The 21,855-nt window shown below is 36.2% G+C and overlaps 1 protein-coding gene across 21 annotated transcripts in view; it reads right to left on the bottom strand.

Moving 5' to 3' along the window:
* The window catches only part of INPP4B (inositol polyphosphate-4-phosphatase type II B), a 794,515-nt gene that overhangs the window by 206,517 nt on the left and 566,143 nt on the right, over positions 1-21,855 (bottom strand). For all 21 annotated transcript variants that reach the window (XM_070504821.1, XM_070504820.1, XM_070504819.1 and 18 more), the window contains 2 exons: positions 6,075-6,205; positions 5,590-5,694 (listed from right to left, as the gene is read on the bottom strand). In XM_070504821.1, coding sequence (XP_070360922.1) covers positions 5,590-5,694; positions 6,075-6,205 — 236 coding nt within the window. The remainder of the gene's footprint in view (positions 1-5,589; positions 5,695-6,074; positions 6,206-21,855) is intronic.

Genomic DNA, 21,855 nt, shown 5'->3' on the forward strand with positions numbered 1-21,855 from the left:
GTTGCCTTTCAACCCTACCCATCCTGATTAGAACCACTCCTCAAACAGCTAGGATCTTTATGAGCATATTTAAAGAGGCTGAAGAGTTTAGACTTAAATAGCCTTTGTACATTTGAGGTCTTCAAAGTGTTGCTTTGAAGTGTTAACTTTTAAATATTGATAACTGTGATATTGTGATTTATAATAAGAAATAAATATTTGGTCCCCTTTTCTGGCCCAGAGCTCCTAAAACCCTTGGAATTTCCTATGTTGAAAGTTTTAAAGGTGTTTTTTGTTATGTTGATGAAGTGACTTTTGGACCTCACCTAAGGATGGGGCTGGTTGCCAGAGAATCCAACCCTGTGATTAGAGGGTTGGAATTTTCAGTTCCTCTCCTCCTCCCACCTCCTGGGAAGGGTAGGGGGTTATAGATTGAGCTCCATCCTCAGTGGCCAGTTATTTAATCAATCATGCCTATGTAATGAAGCCTCCATAAAAACCCAAAAGGACTGAATTTGGTGAGCTTAAAGGTTGGTGAACACATGGAGGTGATGGAGAGTGGCAGGCTGAAAGGGCATGGAAGCTCTGCTCCCCTTCCCCATACCTTGCCCTATGCATCTCTTCCATCTGGTTGTTCCTGAGTTATATCTTTCTATAATAAACCAGTAATTTAGTAAGTAAAATGTTTTTCTCAGTTCTGCAAGTAGCTCTCACAAATTAACCAAACTCAAGGAGGGGAATGGTGGGAACCTCTAACTTATAGTTGATGAGAAGCACAGGTAACAACCAAGATTTCCCATTGGTATCTGAAGTGGAGGGCAGTCTTGCAGTACTGAGTCCTTAACCTGTGGAACCTAATGCTATCTCCAGGTAAATAGTGTCAGACTTGAGCTGAATTGTAGGATGCCCAGTTAGCATTGGAGAATTGATGTATGGGGCTGAGACAATTATAAAAATCTGGGTGGGCATTTTATGTTACAGAAAACTTAAGAAATATTGAAGGTCCTTTATTCTTCATTAAAAAAATATAATCTATGTGCCTTCTTTCTTTGATATTTTATTTCTCAAAAATTGTCCTTGGCTTTGTGAAAATGGCATAGTATACAGCATAATAGGAAAGTGGAATTCAAGTTGTTGAGTCTCATCAAGCTAAAGATACTAGGCTGGTTTGAAATTTAATAATAGGGCTGCCTCATAGCCTTTTAAAAGCCATTTAATAATAGAATTGAGATAATAAGTCTATTTTTTTCCCAGAAGATCTCTTTAAAATTCCTATAACTATAAAAATAGTGCTAATGAAAAAAACCATGTAGACACACTGATCTCATTTCAAGGAAGAATTTAAGCATAATCCCTGACTTCAAAATGGCCACAAAATGACTCTGACACGAATCACAAGACAATAGGGAAATCTGCTTCAAAATAGTCCAACCAATTTGGCATCATCATTAAACATATGTAAGGCTGATTAGGCTTCATTGATGAGGCCACACACCCAGACTCTTGAGATACAGAAATCAAGAAGCTCTACATAGCTCCTCTTGTTTGCTCCTTCCCTCAGAGTAGAGATTAGAAGACTAAGGGGCAGAGAGGTTACCTGAGGAATCCATAGGTACACAGTAAATTCTGGCTTATGGATCTGACCCCAACTACAGCTTTATGATAATAAGATAGTAGGTTCTTTCTCTATTTTCTTTCCTCTTTCTTTCTTGTATACTATAATATGCTACCATATATCTATAACATACAAAATAACAAATATAGAATAACATCACAAGAATCCATATTTTATAATATCCACCTGATTTTCCATGAAAATAAAATCTATTGAGGTATGTTGGAGTGGGAACTTTTGTTCTTAACTTCAGGATTGTGTTTTTATTATTGTTTTACTGCTGTCTAAGATATCTAGAGTGGTAGGTATTCCATTTGTTGCATTTAAGTAATGAATAAGGATGAAAAATTAACTCAGTGGGTCTGAGAGCACCCACAGTTAAATGGAGGTTCTTCATTTGTCAGTATAAGACATGAAAACATTAGTTCTGTTCAGTTACTTGTTTCAAGAGTTACACATTAGCCTTGTATTTGGCGAATCTGCCTGCTATTGTTTGCAAAGCTGCTTCTCCAAATACAGCAGACATATTAATCAAATGTGGATAGACACAATTTACTAATGGTAAGAATGAAAATAAATTTAGGCTAGGTCCCAATAACTCACCAATGAAATATCATTGCTTGGACGATCTTACTTGCATCATTACCTTGCAAAATGTTGTCTGTAATTCAGCTAAACATTCAAATCCGTAACCACAGACTTTAAATAAACTTAACTGCAATTCATTTAATCTGTTCAACACATTATATAAGGAAGTAGAAAATTTGATTGGCTAACATCTACAAATTTTAACTGTTTTATTTTGCAAATAAGAAAACTGAAACTCAGAAAAGTTATTAACTTGGTCAAAGTAAAAGAAGTAAGTGGTAGGGCCCCCAAAATTCAGTCAAATTTTCAATTTCTATTATAACATATAGCTGGCAATCTACTCTAAAAGGCACATACTTTATCTGAATTCCAATTTCAAATAATACATTTTAAATTTATAAAAACAAGTATTTTTAAAACATAAATTTAATATTTAATCTTACGTGTATGATATGTATATCATATACATGTATACATTATATACATGAGTAGGCTTGGGAAAAAAGTCATTATGTAATAGAAATCAGTACCTTCACATTACTTCTTGGCTGTAAGGGTACCTAGTCCTTTCCCACATTTTCTCTTTAAGTCTTCAAAGAGAAGAACCAGTCTTTCTGAAAATTGCTGCATCAAAAATCCTCTAGTTTGTGAGTTGTATCCTAGTTCTGTAACATCAAAATCTTGGTTTCCTGTCTACTGCTTGTATTGGTCATCATAAATAAGAAATCTCTTTATATGTCCTGTTATGGGCTATCTTAGAATATGACCAAGAAAGATATCTTAGAATATGACCCTTTTTCGAAGAGGATCATTATAGATGCAGTCAAGTTGAAATCAGGCTATTACGGCCGGTCCTAATCCAATATGACTGGGGTCCTTAAAGGGGAAATTTGGATACAAAGACAGACACACAGAGAAGATGATGTAAAATGCACAGGGGAACACCGTGTGAAGATAGAAGATTGGTGTGATGCATCAACAAACCAAAGAAAACCAAAGATTGCACGCAAACTACCAGAAGCTGGGAGGAGGCAAGGAAGGAACCCCCTAAAGGTTTCAGAGGGAGCATGGCTCTGCCAACACCCTGATATCAGACTTCTGAACTCCCAGGCTGTGAGACAATAAATTTCTGTTTTTTAAGGCACTGAGTTTGTGGTACTTTGTTACAGCAGCTCTGGGAAACTGATACATATCCCAAACCAAACTAATTAGAAGAAACATTGCTTGCTTTTCTAAATTTCTTTCTTTTAAGCTGCCAGTTTATTCCTTTCAAATTGCAGAAGAAATTAAATGCATTGCATTCATTCTAGCTCACTCTCATCTATTTTTCAGATAACAGCTTGGAAAAAACAGTATAATGTAAATGATTCTTTCATTTTCAAGAAGTAAGTGTAAAGTAAGAGGCCACTTAGATACTAACTTCTCCTTTTTTTGGTGGAAGTATTTTAAGGACCATCACCAAATATTTGAATGCAAAATTAAATATAAATTCATATCACTTTGGTCCCAACAAACTATCTGATTTGATGCCACTGCTATCCATCCATGGCTGTAGCCAGAGTCATCCTTTTCTCTCATATCCTCATTCTAACAGTCATTAAGTCCTTGCATGTGATGATTTTTCCAAAATGCCTCTCTAAATCATCTTTTCTCAAAATCTGGCTACTTCCTTAGTTAAGATTTCATTGTCTCTTACTAGGCTCTTAATTGATGACTTTCCTCCAATTTTAACAGCCCTGATAAAACTGACAGATCCATTTTGTTCCAGTGATGGCAAATGTCACATGTATCATAAAAATCATTATTGTTCATTTTAGGTATTTTACACATCCTCTAATTCACTTAATCAGGAAGAGGACAATACTGCTTAGAAAGATTAAATAACAGACTTACAGTCATATATAAAAAGTGGTAAAAAGATATATAAAAAGTACAATTCTGTTCCACTCGAAAATATATAAACTTTTTACTATATCATAAAAGCCTTTTCATATTGGCCATTAGAAAAAAATTTACGTTGGTTGTCAGATCCCTTTTAAGTACTTTAGCTTCTTTATTACGTGTTGATACTTTGGTTTTGATGATTTTTAAAACCATCACATGTTGTTATGTTCAAACTATTGACAGACGCTCCATAATCAGGGAAGAGTTCCTAAATGCCTTAAGCCAATTCATCTCATTTTTATTTCAGTTCTTTCATTTGATGTAATTTTTGGTGAAAAGTATCCAAGTCAAAATTTTAGATAGTTGATAAGGGTTACCCAAAATAATAAAATTATACATCAGAATGATTATAACTACACTTAAACTTGCACATTAGGTGATTATGTATACACAATTATGCATAAACTTAGAAATATGTTTAATTTTCCTGATTATAAAACTTCAGATGATTCTAAAGCAGAAACAGAGATTTCATTTTAACTTTTTTTAAAAACTGTAACCTCTATATTGTCACAATGGCTACAAAATAGGGTGTGAGAAAGAGTCTTTAGAAGTATCTGTGTATGTTTGTGTGTGTCGGTACAATTACCAGGAAGGATTTAATCATCTAAAGTAACTTTTTCTCCCTAGGAAGATGGGTACTAGCAGGATGACCATAGCATTTATCATTCAAACCCAGAGACTTCTGAGAGGGAAAGGAGGTGGAGGGCATCATTAGCAATGATGCTAGATAACAGGCATAATATGGACTTTTGCTGCTAAATAGAGGCAGATAGTCAACCCAGATATCATAAAAATTGATACAGTAATAAGTTAAAGGAAAAAGGAGATGAGAAGAATATTTTAAAATATATTTTATAAGGATGTGGCAAGGAATTATGTAGAATGGCAGTGAATATAACACCATATTGTTCACTCTGGACCCTATTTAGGTATGTTTATAAAAATCCATACATTTTTCCTTAAAAGGTGTTTATTATAACTGAGTACATCGAAAATACTCTACCACTTCATATCTGATAAACCCCCTTCTCATAGGGAAAGCGGTAATTCTCTTGATAGTCACCACTAAGTCAGAGAAGCAGCATACCTTTGGGCTTTGGTTTATTAAGACAGGTACAAAATGAACAAGTCTTTTTTTTTTCCTTTTTCTTTTTTCCTAATCCAACAGTAGCACAAGTGGTAGCTATTAGCCGTCACTGATATTACTTAGGGAAGCTAACACTCATTTTTCATATTCACTTGTAACAATTCAGGTGCCACATTTCCAAAGTATTGCCCAGAAACACAGCAACAAAAATATAATCATCACTTTTGTAGTATTTAGGGTCATTATCAGCCTCAATTATTTCGTCTCATCTTTATATAACTGCTAAAATTTTTAATTCTGTCAATAGTCAAACTTTTTAAAGAAGTATACACTAGCATAATTTGCCAATTTTTGAAAGAATACTGTTTACTACCTTTCAAGTGAGGGCTGTGTACGTGCATTCTTTGCAGATGTAGATTTACTGGAACAAATTCCAATGTTCTCTCTCCTTTGCTGCTGCTGGATTTGAAAGAGGACCCTAGGTGGAAAAAACTAAACATTATTAGTAAATAAATAATAAATGCGTGTGTGTGTGCACATACGTTGAAAAGTACATTTGACATAGCAAAATGTTACAAGAATTTCAGAAAGAGAAACATATCCTGTTTCAGTTGCTTTTCTTCTCAGAAATTCAACTTTTTAAAAAACTTTCTCAGTTATTCTTATAATAATACCATGAAGTAAAATAGCGCAATCTTTCTTCCTTGTTCTTCATGACAAGATGGTAGAATTAGAAATAAAAGCTTTTTTCTTTTAAATCTTGGCTTTTTTATATCTATAACAATGTTTTGTATTGTTTTCACATAACATGCATGAAATGCAATTCAGTTTGAAAATGTAAAGTTCTTGCTTTCACACCTGTTTCCTTGCTAAGTTCTTTCAGAATTCCTTGGTACATATTCACCATTTGATCACAGTGAGTAAGGACATTTTTCCGTAGATTGTCCCAGTGGGGAGAAAGCTCACCAAGTTCTTTTAGCTCCTGGTTTCTGTTAAGAATGGAAAAGAGGATAATATATTTATTTTGATCTTGAGTTTATAGACATGGAAGACTTAATCAGGCTTGCCAAACTAGTAAGAAATTGATTCACTATCCCTTCCAGGAAAAATCTATGTGCTTACTAGAAAAAAAATAATTTTACCACAAAGAAAGATACGAGTAGTTTAGGTCAGACAAACATTAAAAATTCTGCATGCCAGAAAGCAAAAAAAAACTACAGATTAAATAAATTTTTCCACTGATAAAAATTTCACAAAGATGGCCAAGACTTACCATCCTTAACAGACATAGACTATTCAGTTAAAAAACAAACACTAAACTTCCATAGGAAAACAGTTAAGTTCTAGGCTTGACCATCCTAAATAAAATAATATAGGAAGGGCTATCTACATCTGAAAGAAATGCAAGATATTCAGGTAATCCAGTTTATATATAACATAGTTGTAAAATTTTTTTAAAGCCCATAAATGGTACGATCAGGTATGATTTTATTGGCCTCAGTTTCTCCCAAGAGGACAATTTAAATACCAAATGCATATGTTTTGTCCCTTCTTTATCAAAAGGAAGAGCTAATTGTGCCATTTAGGTTTTAATTATTAACTTTTATCTAATTCTCTACCCTTTAGCCAAGTTAATTTAAACAATCAGAATGCCTTTTTAAATTATAATGATAAATAGTGTAATATGCTGCTTGGTTAGATCTCTTATTCATTTCTGTAACCTTTTACCAACAACATTTTCATGAAGCTAATTTAACCAGCAATAATGATCCTTCTTTGCTATTTTGGCTGTGAAACATGCTAAATACCAAGCTAATAAATTCAGAAGATGTAGAATCTTTAACGTCCTGTTAAATGCAAGAATAATGGATGGTGTGCAAAAATGTGACTTGCTTTCAAATGTTTGTAGTTGCCTTTGTTAGTTTCAATGGGAATGCAATGTAGCATTGCTGCATCTTTCATCGACATCTTTACAATTTTTGTGAACATTAATCTCATTCTCAGCTTTTCCATAGATTAGCTTTCATCACACAACATTCATGGGAGGAGAAGTAATTAATCAATAGACAATGAGAGTAAAGAAAATTCATGACCAAAGAGGGTGGGGAGAGAGAGGAGAGAAAGTTGAAGAATTGGGGAGTCAAGATCTCTATGTGTACTTTATGTTCAAGACAAAACAACAACCAAAACAAACACACAATTCCAAAAGCTTGAAACATTCAAGTCTAGAAGAATCCGGGACAATTAGGTCAAATATGAGATAGATAGTAAGTGTGAGATATCAACTTAATATGTAAGGTTTCAGGCTTTATTTCCAATATATAGTTATAATGAAAATATTAGTTAAGGATTCCTATTTAACACTAAGAGATGCACCATGGGTTTACAATTCATGTTGTCTCTGAATTCTTATCAGAAAGAATAATTAGAAGAGAGGTGGTGAGGGAGGAAAGGAAGGATGATAGAGAAGCCCCGGACTACGTGGTGGGATCCTGGGATGGGGGACATCTCCTTTCCTAAGACAAGCCTGGCAAAGTGTGGTCAGAAGAGTTTAGTGTTCTGTGGGGAGTGACTGGAGATAAGCTGGAAGGACTTCATAAACTGTTATATAAAATTTATCACCCTCCTCCGGTATGTCAAAAATTATATACAGTAATACACAATTGAAACCTGGCATTCACTGCTTGTTTATTCTAAGAGCTGGAAGTGAAAAGCATCACATTCTGAAAGAGACAAATAACCAACATAAGGCTTCTTTGTATTGAAAGAAGTTCAAATATAGGGAAACTATAGAGTAAAGGTGTAATAAATCAGAGCAAAGTAATAAAAATGTTATAAACCAAAATGGGGCAGAGTAAGAGAGTAGCTGTGAGTTTCAAAAAAGAAATGAAAGAAATTACTTACATTAATGCATTACCATAGATAAAAAGGGGAGATAATTGAGTACACCAAATCAGTAAACTTTTCAATGGGGAAGGTTAGAGCTGTTTATACTATATTTTAATTTGCTACTCAGTGAACAAAAACTTTGGAGTTGAAGAGCCTTGCTTTGTCTCTCAATCCAAGTTCTCTAGAAGGCAGGATCAGAGATCAAGCAATCTTGGGTGCGCAAAAGGGAGATAAGAAGAGAAGTGTGCAGGGAAAAAGAGAAAACAGACATAAGGTGGTATGTTACTGAGTTGGGAAGAACTTCGGAAGAAAGCATGGCTGGTGACTTGGTCATGTGGAACAACTCTAGAAATGTCATATGGAACCATAGCATACTTGGAACAATTTGTTAGATGGAAGAAAAGGTATTTAAATGTCAGTTCCTTACCATCTTCTATATTTCATTGGTAAAGATACATCCTATGAAACATTAACTCCTCCATACTTCTAGTGGTGTAATCTATCTCCTTTGGGTGGCCACTGGGGAAGACATCCCAATGGAGACAGAACTGTCCTGGGTTTGGTCTTATAAGGCATAGGTGCCAGAACCACTCACAATATTTTCAGCCACTGGAGGTATGGTAACACCTGGTCTTCACCTTCAGGGAGGCTAATAAAGCTGGAGGTGTTAAGAGATAAGATGACAATGGTGGTGATATCTGTGGCTCTCCATTCAGTAAGCAGTCAAAACTTGAAGAGAGGTTAGAGTTGAGCCAGTATAGAAAAGCACATAAACTTGGCCCAGGGCAGGCAATCCCTTGCACAACTTACACGTGCACCATTTTCTGATATCCAGGTAGCATATAAAACAGCATCCCTCATGTCTTCCCTATGAGGGAAGTCCAAGTATAATCCTTCAAAGTGATGACCAGGTGCAATTCCCCAAAGACTTAAAGAGAGGTAGTGAACCAAGCTACGGTATTCAATACTCTAGCTGATCCTTGGGGCCTTAATTGATATTCATTACCAATCTCCTCTACCACTCATTTCAGATTTTCCTCATATTACACTGCCACTTCAGCTGGTCCGGGTTGCTGCCTTGTGAAGTGACTTGACCTTAATCCCAAGGTATTAGGCCCTTAATTTCCTTGCTCTCATGGACTCTCAGGTTGCTGCAATTTCCCATTCACATCTGGGCCTGGAGCACTTCTAAGTTCCAGACATATTTCTCTTTACTCAGGTTGTGAAGCAGAAGACCTATTTCCCCATGATGATAAGTTTAGTATCTCTTAATATCTTTGCTGGTCCATTGTAGTGAGAAATGCATGGTAACCAGATGACATGCAGAACCAATCATAGCTTCCCATTAAGTGGGACTCTTTGTGGGTCCCTTGACAGAATTGCCTCTACCTACATCCCAAGAACTAGGAGTCTAACTGGCAAAGTCTAAGGTTGTAGGGAAAAGAAGCATAAAACCATTAACAGAGCACTGTGATTGATGGTAAGAGGGGCCCGCCCTTTTACCAGAGATGTGTATTCTAGCTATGGTGGGCACAACATCCTGTATCAGCTGTTGGTTCAGCATATAAACTTCATTCTGGAGGACAGTACCTTAGCAGAGCCTTTCATAATTAATATTACACCACCATTCTACCAGGTCTGTAGCTTTTGGGTGGTGTATCATACAGTGATTACAAGCTCATTTTTGCACCTCCTTTGATGTGGCAAGTGTCCTTTGGTAGGACTGTTATGTGGGATGCCATATTATTGGATCAGGCATTCTGTAGGCCATCAGATATGGGTGGTGGCAGAGACACTGAGCAAGAAAAGCAAACACATATTCAGACCATGGTTCACCTACTTAGGATGAATTGCTGACCTCTCCAAGGTCAAAGGGATCCAACTTAATTGACCTGCCACTAAATAGCTGTTGGGTCTCCTCCAAGGAATGGTATCATATTAGCGTCCATTGTCACTCTATTTCTGGCATCTAACATTTAGCAGTGACAGTAGCTACATCAGCCTTGCCCATGCCCTTGGGTCCATGCATAGCCCCTGTGTCTGCCACCAAGGCCATTCTTTTCATGGGTCTATTGCACAAACTCTGGGGTATCTGAGAAAGGAGTCTGGCTAATATCCAGAGGCAGGTGATAACATCCAGCTAGTTGTAGAGAGCCTCCTCTGTAGTATTTGTTTTCTGATAGGCATGACTCCAGGCATACAGGCACTTTGAGCTCACGCCTATAAGCCTATCCACATACCCCTTGCCCCGTCTCCTTGTATCCAATCTCCTAGTCTTATTTTTCCCAGGCCCTTGAAGCCATTCACTCTGCCAATACTCAATGTATATCCATACCTCAGGCATCTCTCCCTCTAAATGAATAACAATTATACTGTTTTGCAGAATTGCCCACTGAGTGGATTTCCTCCACTACTGGACTTTAAGGTCCACCTAACACATCAGGCTGACCTATCTTTGTAAGAGTTTGAGTTCTTTCCTCTTCTATGAGTTAATCATATGAAAACTCCCATGAAGCTATAGGTGCAAGATGAGAAAGAAGCATCATGCAATAGAGGTACTGACACGAGGTCAATTGCATGAGATTCGGGGATGTCTCTTCCTGATATATGCTCATACCGTCTGGATCTGCGTGAGCCCAATTCCAAATGTATCACTCCCATCTAACTCTTACACCACACAATGGGATCAAATCGACACCCAGTTCATAATGGGCAGCTCCAGTCAGAGTCACTTTGTGTCCCATTGTCAGGTTTTCAGTCTCTACTAGGGTCCGGTATCATAACAGGGGCTGTTTTTCAAATGAAAAGTAGCTCCCTGATGCAGGAGGCACCTGCACATCCCAGAAGCCTAAAGGTCTGCACTGAAATTTTCTTATTGGAATTGCCATAGACTCCACACAGCAGCACCGTTTCTCATCACAGATACTTTCAGCCCCACTGGATCTCCTTGGTCATGGACCCTAGGGCTTGCAACACAGCTGGGATCTTTTGCAGTGTCCCTCCTCCATTTGACACACTCTGCTTCTCCACTAATATACAGATATACATATATACATATATGATTAGTGATCATTAGTGGCTGATTATACACTAGACAAAAAGCCCCAATGAGATGTACATCATAAATACAGTTCAAAGGCACAACAATTATTTATGTGCACAGACGAAAAAGGCTTTTTTTGTGTATGTATACATATGTGTTATATTACTGATTTCCCCCATTATTCGTCATTGTACCAACATGTTAGAGGTGAAGCAACCATATGTGCCAGTTTACACCTGTTATTCCACTGTAACATTAGCATCTCCTTCATTTTCAAAACATCTTATTAGATTATCCAAGTCATGAGATACCAGAATTAATATATCCTTTTTGATATAGTTAAATAAAACAACTATCAACTCACAGAATGTTACAGTTGGAAGGAAGTTCAGAGAATAATTTGAAACCTCTTGTTTCATAGATGGAGGCATATAAATGAAACTGCTTGTTAGTCTCAGAGTCACTAGAATACCGTAAGGCTTTCAGGCTACAATCCCCATGTCCACTCTTTCCCCACTCCACATAAGTCTCCACTGTAAAAACGAAGACACACAACACAAACAAAGAAAATAAAAAACAAAAAGCAGAGCACCTTGTTTATTGAAGGTACTTAAGGAATATATGTTGAGTGAGCAGGGTTTGGAATCTAGGCTATTGACTTGTAGAATTGCATTTGTAAACCTTCATTTACCTTTAAAATTAACTTGAACAAAGGATAAGTTATAATTTGGGATTTTTATCTCTGAATCTTGTAGTAGGAATGGCATGGCTACTAGTATGCAGTGCATGGTAAGTGATATTCTCTAAAACATGTTCAAGTGCATAGTTCTGTCCAGTATTATGAGATGCGTAGAGAGGACCCCTATGGTCCAGTGTCTATGTGTTGCCACTTTTACTTAAACAGCAATCTTGGCATCAATATTCTAATCCAATAGCTAACACGTCTTCAAAAAGCCTTCGGTGTGAATGGCAAAGGGGATGAGCTGTGCAAATGAATCTTTAATCCACAGAAAAATATCTTTTAAAATAATCCTTCCTGATCTATGAACTTTCTATTTTACTCACAGTAACAACAGCTTCTGCTTTCAAAATCTGTCCCCTTCATTGCTACCTTTACATTCATAACAACAAATATTTTCTGGAAAATCCACTGCCCTGCTAAACACATGCACTCTCTTATGAATTCATTAATTTACTCTCACTAGAGTTCTGTCTCTAAAACAAAACTTCTACCCTATCTCCAACTCCTTCTAATTCTCCAAGAGTCCAACAGGTAAACACAAGAAGTTGGGAAGAAAAGACTGAACATTCAAATATTAATAAACTCGGGCCTCTTACACATTAAACAGCTTTTTGTCACTTACTTCCATCCATTCCGTTTTTGCTTCGCTACTAACAAATATAAAAGGCAAACCATATAAAATAAATCTCTGAAGGAGACAGGTGATTGCTAAGGCCTACTTGAGAAGTATCTAACTCTCTATGGATCTTGGCATTACAACTATAAAGGATGACATTCTTGATATTTGATGAAATATTCATACAGATCTCTGGAAACAACCTTATGATGCACTTTTTGTCTATATGGCTTTTTTTGGTCTTATTTTATTTAAATATTTCAAAAAGAGATGCTTTTACTTTTCAGTAAAATTGCAGGTTCTTGGAGGTCATTATGATCCTCTGAACCTTCCATAATGCAAGACACTACTAAACATATAACATGTTTGAAACACAGACTATTGAATAACATGAAGAGGAACTGAGATTTAAAAAAACCCCAAACCCAAACAACTCTATGAAGAATGAAGACAAATAATTGAACAAAAATGAGTCACAAGGAATTGGAAGAAAAATGGCCAAACCTGATTTAAGGTTTTTACATACAATGCATAAAACATTGGCAAGAATATTAAACAGATAAACGATTCTTAAATTTCGTTCCTTACACCCATGGGGCCATTGTGGCTAAAGGGACAGGGTAGGCCTTGGACATAAGAGGAGCCAAGTACATGGACAGTCATCAGGTCCTTTTCCTTACTCCAGCCACTCACCAGCTCCAAGTGAATCTCTGATTAATATTGGAATTCCATCTACCGTCTGTTTGGAGAAAAAAAGTTTCTGCTCTTAAAAAAATAAAACTAAGTTTAAAATCACCAAAGTAGAACATAGTTAAAAGAGGAGAAAGTTTAGCTTCTATTTAAAACACAGTTTTAAAGCCTACTGATGATGTATTCAAGGGGAGAATTCTAACAAGGGGAATATTTGTTCTGAGCCTGTGAGTGGCAGAATCTTGTCTGATTCATCTTTTTTGTCCTACCACAGTCCTTAGTCCATGGGAAGTCTTCAATATAGGCTTGTTGACTGACTGAATGAAAGGTGTGAATGCAAATTGTTGTTCTTAGATGTTCCTGAAATTTGAGATAAAGTCAGAATATAAACTAATCCTGAAGTAAAACACTGAGTTTTGTCTCACATAAATGGATAGATACAATAGCTAAACGAGCCATTGTTGAGTCCTCTAAATTTTTATGATCTAGGTAATCCTGGATTGGTCAAGTTTTCCTTAGGGACAGAGAAAGATTTGAAAATGTACCTTTATATGGCATTTCTTACTGTGATGGTTAATTTTATGTGTCAACTTGGGCAGACCAGAAATTGTCCAGATATTTGATCAAATGTTGTTGTAGGCATTTCTATGAGGGTGTTTTTGGATGAGATTAACATTTGAATCAGTGGACAGAGTGATTAAAGCAAACTGCCCTCCCTAATTCAGTTGGGCCTCATCCAACCAGTTGAAGGGCTGAATAGAACAAAAAGGCTGACCCTCTCCCAAAGGAAGAGAGAATTCCTTCTGCTTGACTGACGTTGAACTGGGACATTGGTTTTTTTCTTTTGGACTCAAACTGAAACATTGGATTTTCCTGGGTTTCAAGACCATTAGCCTTTGGACTAGAATTACACCACAAGCTCTGCAGGATTGCCAGCTTACAGACTCACCCTGAAGATCTTAAGACTTGTCAGCCACCGTAATTGTATGAGCCAATTCCTTAGAATAAATCTCTCTAGTGTGCACGCTATACATACATACATACATATACATATACAAATATATATACCAATATATATATACAGATATATACACACACATCCTATTAGTTCTGTTTCTCTGGAGAACCCTGACTAATACATTAACTATACAGGGATTCCATCACAAAGATTTCTCTCTGCTTGGTACAAAAGAAGTTGGGGGAAAGGGGAGGGGATGGAAACATTCAGAATATAGGCTCTTTCATGGCCTTTTATCCCTCCCATTACATGTTGCAAATACTCTGCCGACTTCTTCAAAAGAAGAACAACTATAGAGATGCTTAGTTTGTCTAAGGGACATGCACAAGAAATCTCTCTTGTTCTGAGGTCAGAGCTCCACATGTGAGCACCATTTCATTAGAAGTGTGAAGTCAATATAATAAACATTAAAAATCTGGGTATGTAAATTCAAAAGTTCCTGAAATTATGAAAAGTAATTATTGTAATAAAGATTCCCTGAGAATAACAGTTAATTCATTTGCAAGAGTCTAGTAAGACCAAATAACCCAATAAAAATTTATACACCAAAGGCTATGGCCCGGTAAGAAAGGTATTAAAATGTTATTTGAAATTGTTACTATCAAAGTAAATAGAAATATTTTCCCACAGTGAGCTGTAGAATACCATTTTGTAGAATAAAAATAGCTATACAATTTAAATAGAGCCTTTGGTAGATACGCTCTAAAACTACACATGGGTGTACACAGGTGGAAAGTTTAATAGCCAAACTACTTTCATTCATTAAGAAAAATTTGACCTTAAATCAAACCCAAAAGAAGTCATAAAAAAATTTACCCATTAGGAAAAAAAATTAAATACTAAATAGTCAATGAAGAATAGACTACATAAATGACTGGCAGGTCGGGGGGGGGGGGCTTCAATTTTGCAAAGTGGTTGGGTGACACCATAAAACTGAACAAAGTTCAATCAGATGTCAAGCTTCACAGTATTTTCAACCCACAGTTTAAATCTTCTGTGCTTTAACCCAAACAGGGATAAAAACTGCATCCATAAATCATGGCCTTTTTCTTTTTTAATGCATTTTTTGAAAATGACAATGTGCTTAATGTTGCAATCCATGAGCCACAATTTCACTGAAAAATGACTGGATATTCTGAGTGGTCATTCACTCTGATTTTCACTTGAAATTAAATTAAGTGACTGCTGTACTGCACACGCAAGAAAGTTTCAGGTTATAAGCGAAGACTAAGAATTGGGACACAGTAACTACAGGATTTAGTTGTAACCACAGAAGCTATTTGTATCTGAGAAACAGCCAGATATTATAATTTAATTTTCGGTAACTGGATTAGAAAAAAGTGAGGAATAATAAGTATGTCTTCTTCTACCCTGAGAGTCTATTTGCTGTTCCTGATAAAGGTGATTAGGTATTTATTTATTTCTAAATAACATCTTATTTACACTTTGAAGTTTGTTTTAAAGTTACCAAACATGGACAACACCTATTTTTTTAATATCTTAAAGCTCAGTGTTCCATTTATGTTTAAAGTGGTGGCAGATGATATGAAGCTTCTCCCAAATTCACATATATTAATTACACACCTACTCTTTCTGCTTGACCATGAAAACTACTAACTGAAAGGCTGGTAAAGCAAGAAAGTATGCTAGAGCTCTCATCATTTTTTCATCATTCCTGCATATACTTTTAGAAATTGCAAACATTTCTGGGTATTTTCCCTTGCAGTGCCCAACCGTGGACCTGGGGTATGGATGTCATCCAGTGAAGTTTCATAAATAGATGAGATTCAGGAGGCCCCACAAAATGTTGGCAGTAGGGCTCTGTGGTGGACGCCATAAAACTTTGCAGGTAATCAATGTTACTTTTGTATAGAATGTATCTCTTTTTATATTTTCAAAACAATCCTTATAGATAATTGTTCCAGAGCTGGACTAAGCAAAATTACAATTTCAGTCACACCGAAATAGGCATATTTCAAGTGCTGAAAAGTCACGTAGTTATCATATTAGACAGTACAGTATAGAACATTTCTGGCATCATGGAAAATTCTATTGAACAACGTTGCTGTAGATAAATGAGAACAATATAAGTGAGAAGTAAAGTGACTTGTTCAATGTCATATTGCCAGTAAGTTGCAGAATCAAGACTTGCACCCACGTCTTGTGACTGAAAATCTTGTTCTCTTTTTTAATTTAATTCCTGGGGAGCATGGTTTCTCCCAAGAAAGTATCCCTGAATAGGAGGACAAGATTGGAACCTTCCATCTGGGGGACTCATCTGAATGGAACTTCTGCCTAGGTCAATAGAGAGCTGGTTCAAAGATTTTTCTCAAGTGGACACTTACCAGACAGCTTTACCTATCATAATTGCTGGAATGTCAACAACAAAACAAATTCTTATGTAATTTCTATTCAGTTAACACACAATTATGCAGAGCCCACTATACTTATTTATGCCACGTTCTGTAATAAGACTTACAAATATTCACTCGTTCAATATGCATAACAGCCCACTGAAGTAGATATTATTATTATTATCATCCTTATTTTTAAAATGAGGAAATTGAGACTCAGAGAAGGTAAGTAATTTAGCCAAAGTCAAATCCAAATAGTGAGTAGCATAGTTGGGATTAAGCCCAGAAGGTTTGTTTTTGGTGCCCATGCTTTAAACTACTATGCTAGGTGGACTCTCCATTAGAAACATAACGCAATCTCCTTCCCACTAGAAATTACAGTACAGAACACATGACAGTCATACTTAACAGTAGGGATATGTTCTGAGAAATGTGTCGTTAGGTAATTTCATCATTGTATAAATGTCATAGAGTGTATTTACACAAACCTAGAAGGTATAGCCTACTACACATCTAGGCTGTATGATACTAATCTTATGAGACCACCATTGTATATGTAGTCCATCGTTGACCTAAACGTCGTTATGCAGTGTGTGACTATAATTTGATACTACCAATTTGGAAAAAAATCAAAAACATTTCTATCTTATGCCTATCTTTCTATAAAGTAGAAAGCTTGATGTCAGCCTTCTCATTCTCCACAATAAATTCCAACGGGCAGGAAGAAAGGAGAGTTGTGTGTTACTATAGCCCTCCTTTTTCAAATTATAGATGCCACTGCTGGTTATCCTACATCAGTGCTGCCCAGTAGAATTCTCTGTGATAATGGAAATGTTCTGTAGCTGTGATATTTAATACGAAGGCTACTAGCCATATGTGGCTATTGAGCACTTAAAATGTGACTAAGCTTACTGAGGAGCTAAATTCTTAATTTCATTTAATTTCAACAAATTGTAACTTAAGTCTAAACAGCCACACAGAGCAAGTAGTTGGATAGCATGGACCTAGATGGTTCAAATAAGAGCCAAAGAGGGCTCCTTTTTTCCTTCTAAACCTGGCACTTGCCCACTATTTCCTATATCAATGAATTATACTTATCTATTCAGTTATGCAGGTCAGAATATTTGAATCATCCTGAACACCTTACTTCCAGATATAACCTATCACCAAGTCCTGTTAATTTTAGCTCCCTAAAAATCTCAAACATATGTACATTTCTGCATTTCCCCCACCACCTTTCTGACCTAAACCACCATCATTATTAGCGTAGAAAACAACAATATCCGCTAAATTGTTTTATCCTTCCACACTTACCTTCCTTTTTCTAAATGTAATCATGTCATTTTCTGTTAACAATTTCAGCTGTTCTTAGGAAAAGATTACATTACTGAGTGCTTATTATATGCCAGGTATTATGCTAGAGTCCAGAAGGAGTACAAGAAAACTGACAAGTTCTTCCTTCTCTGAGGCCCAGGAGGCCCTAAGTAATATGAAGCCTGACTATCACCCCCAAATCACTGTCTCAGCTCCAAACACAGCAGTTTGTGGGTGAACACATGCCCAGCCTACTTTTCGGGCCACTGGGAATTTGTGGTTCATACAGTGAACATATCTATGATGTGTGCCAGGTTAGTAAGATAAAGGAGATTGAAATAAATTGCAGACTTGGTTTTATATCTTAAACATTATCACATTATCAACATTCAGCTAACATGAAAAACAACAACAATAATAGCTTTAATGTACTGAGTGTCTACTGTATACATGAGTCCTTCCTTTTGTTTTTAAAGATTGGCACCTGAACTAACATCTGTTGCCAATCTTCTGTTTTTTTTCCTTCCTCTTGTTCTCCCCAAAGCCCCCCAGTACATAGTTGTATATTCTAGTTGTAGGTCCTTCTGGCCATGTCATGTGGGATGCCACCCCAGCGTGGCTCGATGAGCAGTGCCATGTCCCAGCCCAGGATCTGAACCGGAAAATCCCAGGGCCGCCGAAGCAGAGGGCATGAATTTAACCACTCGGCCACGGGGCTGGTTCCCATGATTCTTTACATAGATGGTAAGAGTGATTTCCCATATTAAAGGTCAATATATGTATGCCCCAAGGGTTTTTCATCACTAGCTCATTTTAAACCTCACAATAACTACGTACATTTATTATTTAATCCCTTGTTTACAGTTGAGGAGACTGAAGATAAAAGCAGGGAGAGAAATTGCACCATATCACATAGCTACTAAGTGGAATTGGAGGAAGCCAGGTTTCAAACCCAGAGCTGCATTCACACACACACACCCACACACACACCCCCCAAAACAAAACCTGAGAGTCTCCTGATTGCTCATTTAACTACTACAGTAGCCTTGTAAGACAAACGATAATGTTATTACCTAAAAAGATCTGGAAATTGAGAGATGAATAATTGTCTACAAGTTACAAGTATGTATCAGGTGGCAGATATAGGTTTTGAACTAGGGTCCATAATGATTCTGTTTCTGTGCTCTTATTGCCACACACTCTCCCCTACTCAATCCATTTTAAATAAAGAATCTTGGCATGATAGAAAAAAATGTGCTTCTAAATGAGTTTTGCCTTATTTGTTCCTGTGGGGATACTGCAATACCCAAACAGCAAAATAACACACATATTTCTATCACCAGCTTGACAATACTAAGCGCTCTACAGGATCTCTCATTAAATGATACCAAGAATCCATAATGATGAATTTAATGGCACACAGCATCTGCCCTCAATACTAGGAGTTGGTAGGACGAATGCACTTTCCATGATAAATAACAAACCACATGGTAACCCAACTGTGCATCAACATTGCATGAAGAAAAATGAACAGAAGAAACAGCACTAATCAGGTATGAATCAACAGTGGTGTCCTGATGTTATATTCTTTATGCATTGCTTTTGGATCTTTAGGACCTAAGATTTTTCTGAGAGAGAGCACACAAGAGAGACAGAGACAAAAACACAAAGAGAAACAAAGTGGAAGAGACAGAACACTATAAAAACATCGATGAGATTCATCAGTTTGAGGTTTATTTGATAAATATAAATATGTATATATATATATATATATATGAGATCTAAATAGCATAGCTGGTTCTCTATTACTTTTCCTATTAATCAATGTTTCTTTAAGGTCAGTAAAAATTTTCAGTGTGCTTTTATTTTATCCAAGTATGCAAATATCGATAGACATCTCAAAAGACATGTGCTTCAGCCATGCCAAAATAAACAAGGCATAGGATGAGGCTGGAGAAGTAAGTAGACATAAGATCCTGCTTGCCTTGTAGGCCATGTGAAGGGAAAATCTTGTCTAGTGGAAAACAAATTTAGAAAAATGTACATAAATTATATCTCAGAATGTCAAATGATTTTAAATGGACAGGCTGTGTCACTATGTTGTAAAATCCTACTGTATGTCTTTTTATATAGTGAGGCTGTTTTTGAAATAGAATTTACCTGAATATATTCCAGTTCTAATATATATTTTTAACTTTTTTTTTTTTTTGGTGAGGAATGTTGGCCCTAAGCTAACATCTATTGCCAACCCTCCTCCTTTTGCTTGAGGAAGAGTGTCCCTGAGCTAACACCTGTGACAGTCTTCCACTATTTTGTATGTGGGAAACTCCCACAGCATGGCTTGATGAGTGGTGTAGGTCTGTGCCCAGGATCCAAAACCGTGAACCTGGGCCACGAAAGTGGAGTATGCTGAACTTAACCACTATGCCACTGGGCCAGCCCCTATACTTTTAACATTTTTCAAAAGGCACCCTTGTAATGTTATCAGTTTGAAATAAAAACCATTTTTTTCATAGTCACAAAATGCTTTAAGATAGGGTGCAAGGTCAGAAAATTAAATATCTTCTGCATTTCTCTCAAAACAGATATAGTGCTTAGAAAGACAATTTCACAGAATATGATAATATGTAAGTAAACACGTGGACATGTGTCTCTGAAACATGTATCTCTGGGTAGCAACTAGCCTTGCAACCCGGGACTTCAAAATATCTTACTGACCACCTTTTTCATATATAAGAATATACTTATGTTCAAGAAATAGATTTAGGACACAGATATATATCTATATAGATACACTTATAGTTCTATAATATAGCTCTAAAAATATAGAACACAGAATATTTGAAATATATAGTGTTGAAAAAAGTGTTTATCTTCATTGATATAAAATATTCTATCACCATGAATTTAGTATATGTACATTTACAAACACTAATATCTAAGACAAAGCAGGTACATTCACTCAAAGAAGTGTAAAAAACTTTTATTTAAAGTTTTTACATCCCAAACTCTATCCCATTCTCCCCTACTAAAGTATTTTGGTTCAGATTTTTGATATTTCATCTACAAGACTGTTTCTCTGCATGATACACACAAATATTTATATGTTTTATATAAAACTGAAGAGAGACTTAAAGTTAATTGTTATAAAATATTCTTATCCTTTCTTCTAAACTCCCAACACCATATGCCAGAAAGTTTCTCTATTTCCCTAACCCTGGGATCAATGAAGAAAAATAAGCGTAAGGAAGAAATGAAGCAGGAGAAAAAGAGAAAAATACATGATATAAATCAAACTAATTTTTTCCTGGGGAGTTTTATGGACAATAAGGTTCTTCACTGAAATATTTCATTTGTTTAAAGCTTTTGGTACTATGACAGGTTTTCAAACATAATTTTATAGTGTAGAAATGTATACTTTTTTGATAAAGCTAAACACTGTGGCCACAGAGCCTCCCGTCTAAACATCTCCGTGTGCACACCGTGATTTAATACTGTATTTGAAGCTGTCATGGAGCTTCAATTCTATGAGTAACATCATTTTGTCTAGTAACTAACATATTTCAATGCAGACTGAGCATAGCAAAGCTCTGAAGTAGTACAACATCTGAAGAAAATACTCAACATAAACAAAATATGTGGCAACACTAAAACAAACTATAAAAATTTTATAGGTGGTTGTTTGGCAAGACCTACATAACCTGCATGAGACCTGAATTGAAGGACTGTTAAGCTTGAAGCATTATAAACACAGGCAAAGATGCACAGATGCACACACACACAGACACATATACACACCTTCTATGTGTTTAGGGTCTCTGAGCTGTCTTCAACATGTCACTCTCCTTTCCTTTCATTATAATCACTCCACAATAAACCACTTGCTATTTCCTCCACCCTTCAAGCATGCTAGATCAAAGAACTGGTCTGCTTTACAATACCGAATCCCTTATGTATCGTGAATATGGACTAA

Source organism: Equus asinus, chromosome 3 (genome assembly GCF_041296235.1).
Source record: "Equus asinus isolate D_3611 breed Donkey chromosome 3, EquAss-T2T_v2, whole genome shotgun sequence".
Classification (NCBI taxonomy): domain Eukaryota; kingdom Metazoa; phylum Chordata; class Mammalia; order Perissodactyla; family Equidae; genus Equus; species Equus asinus.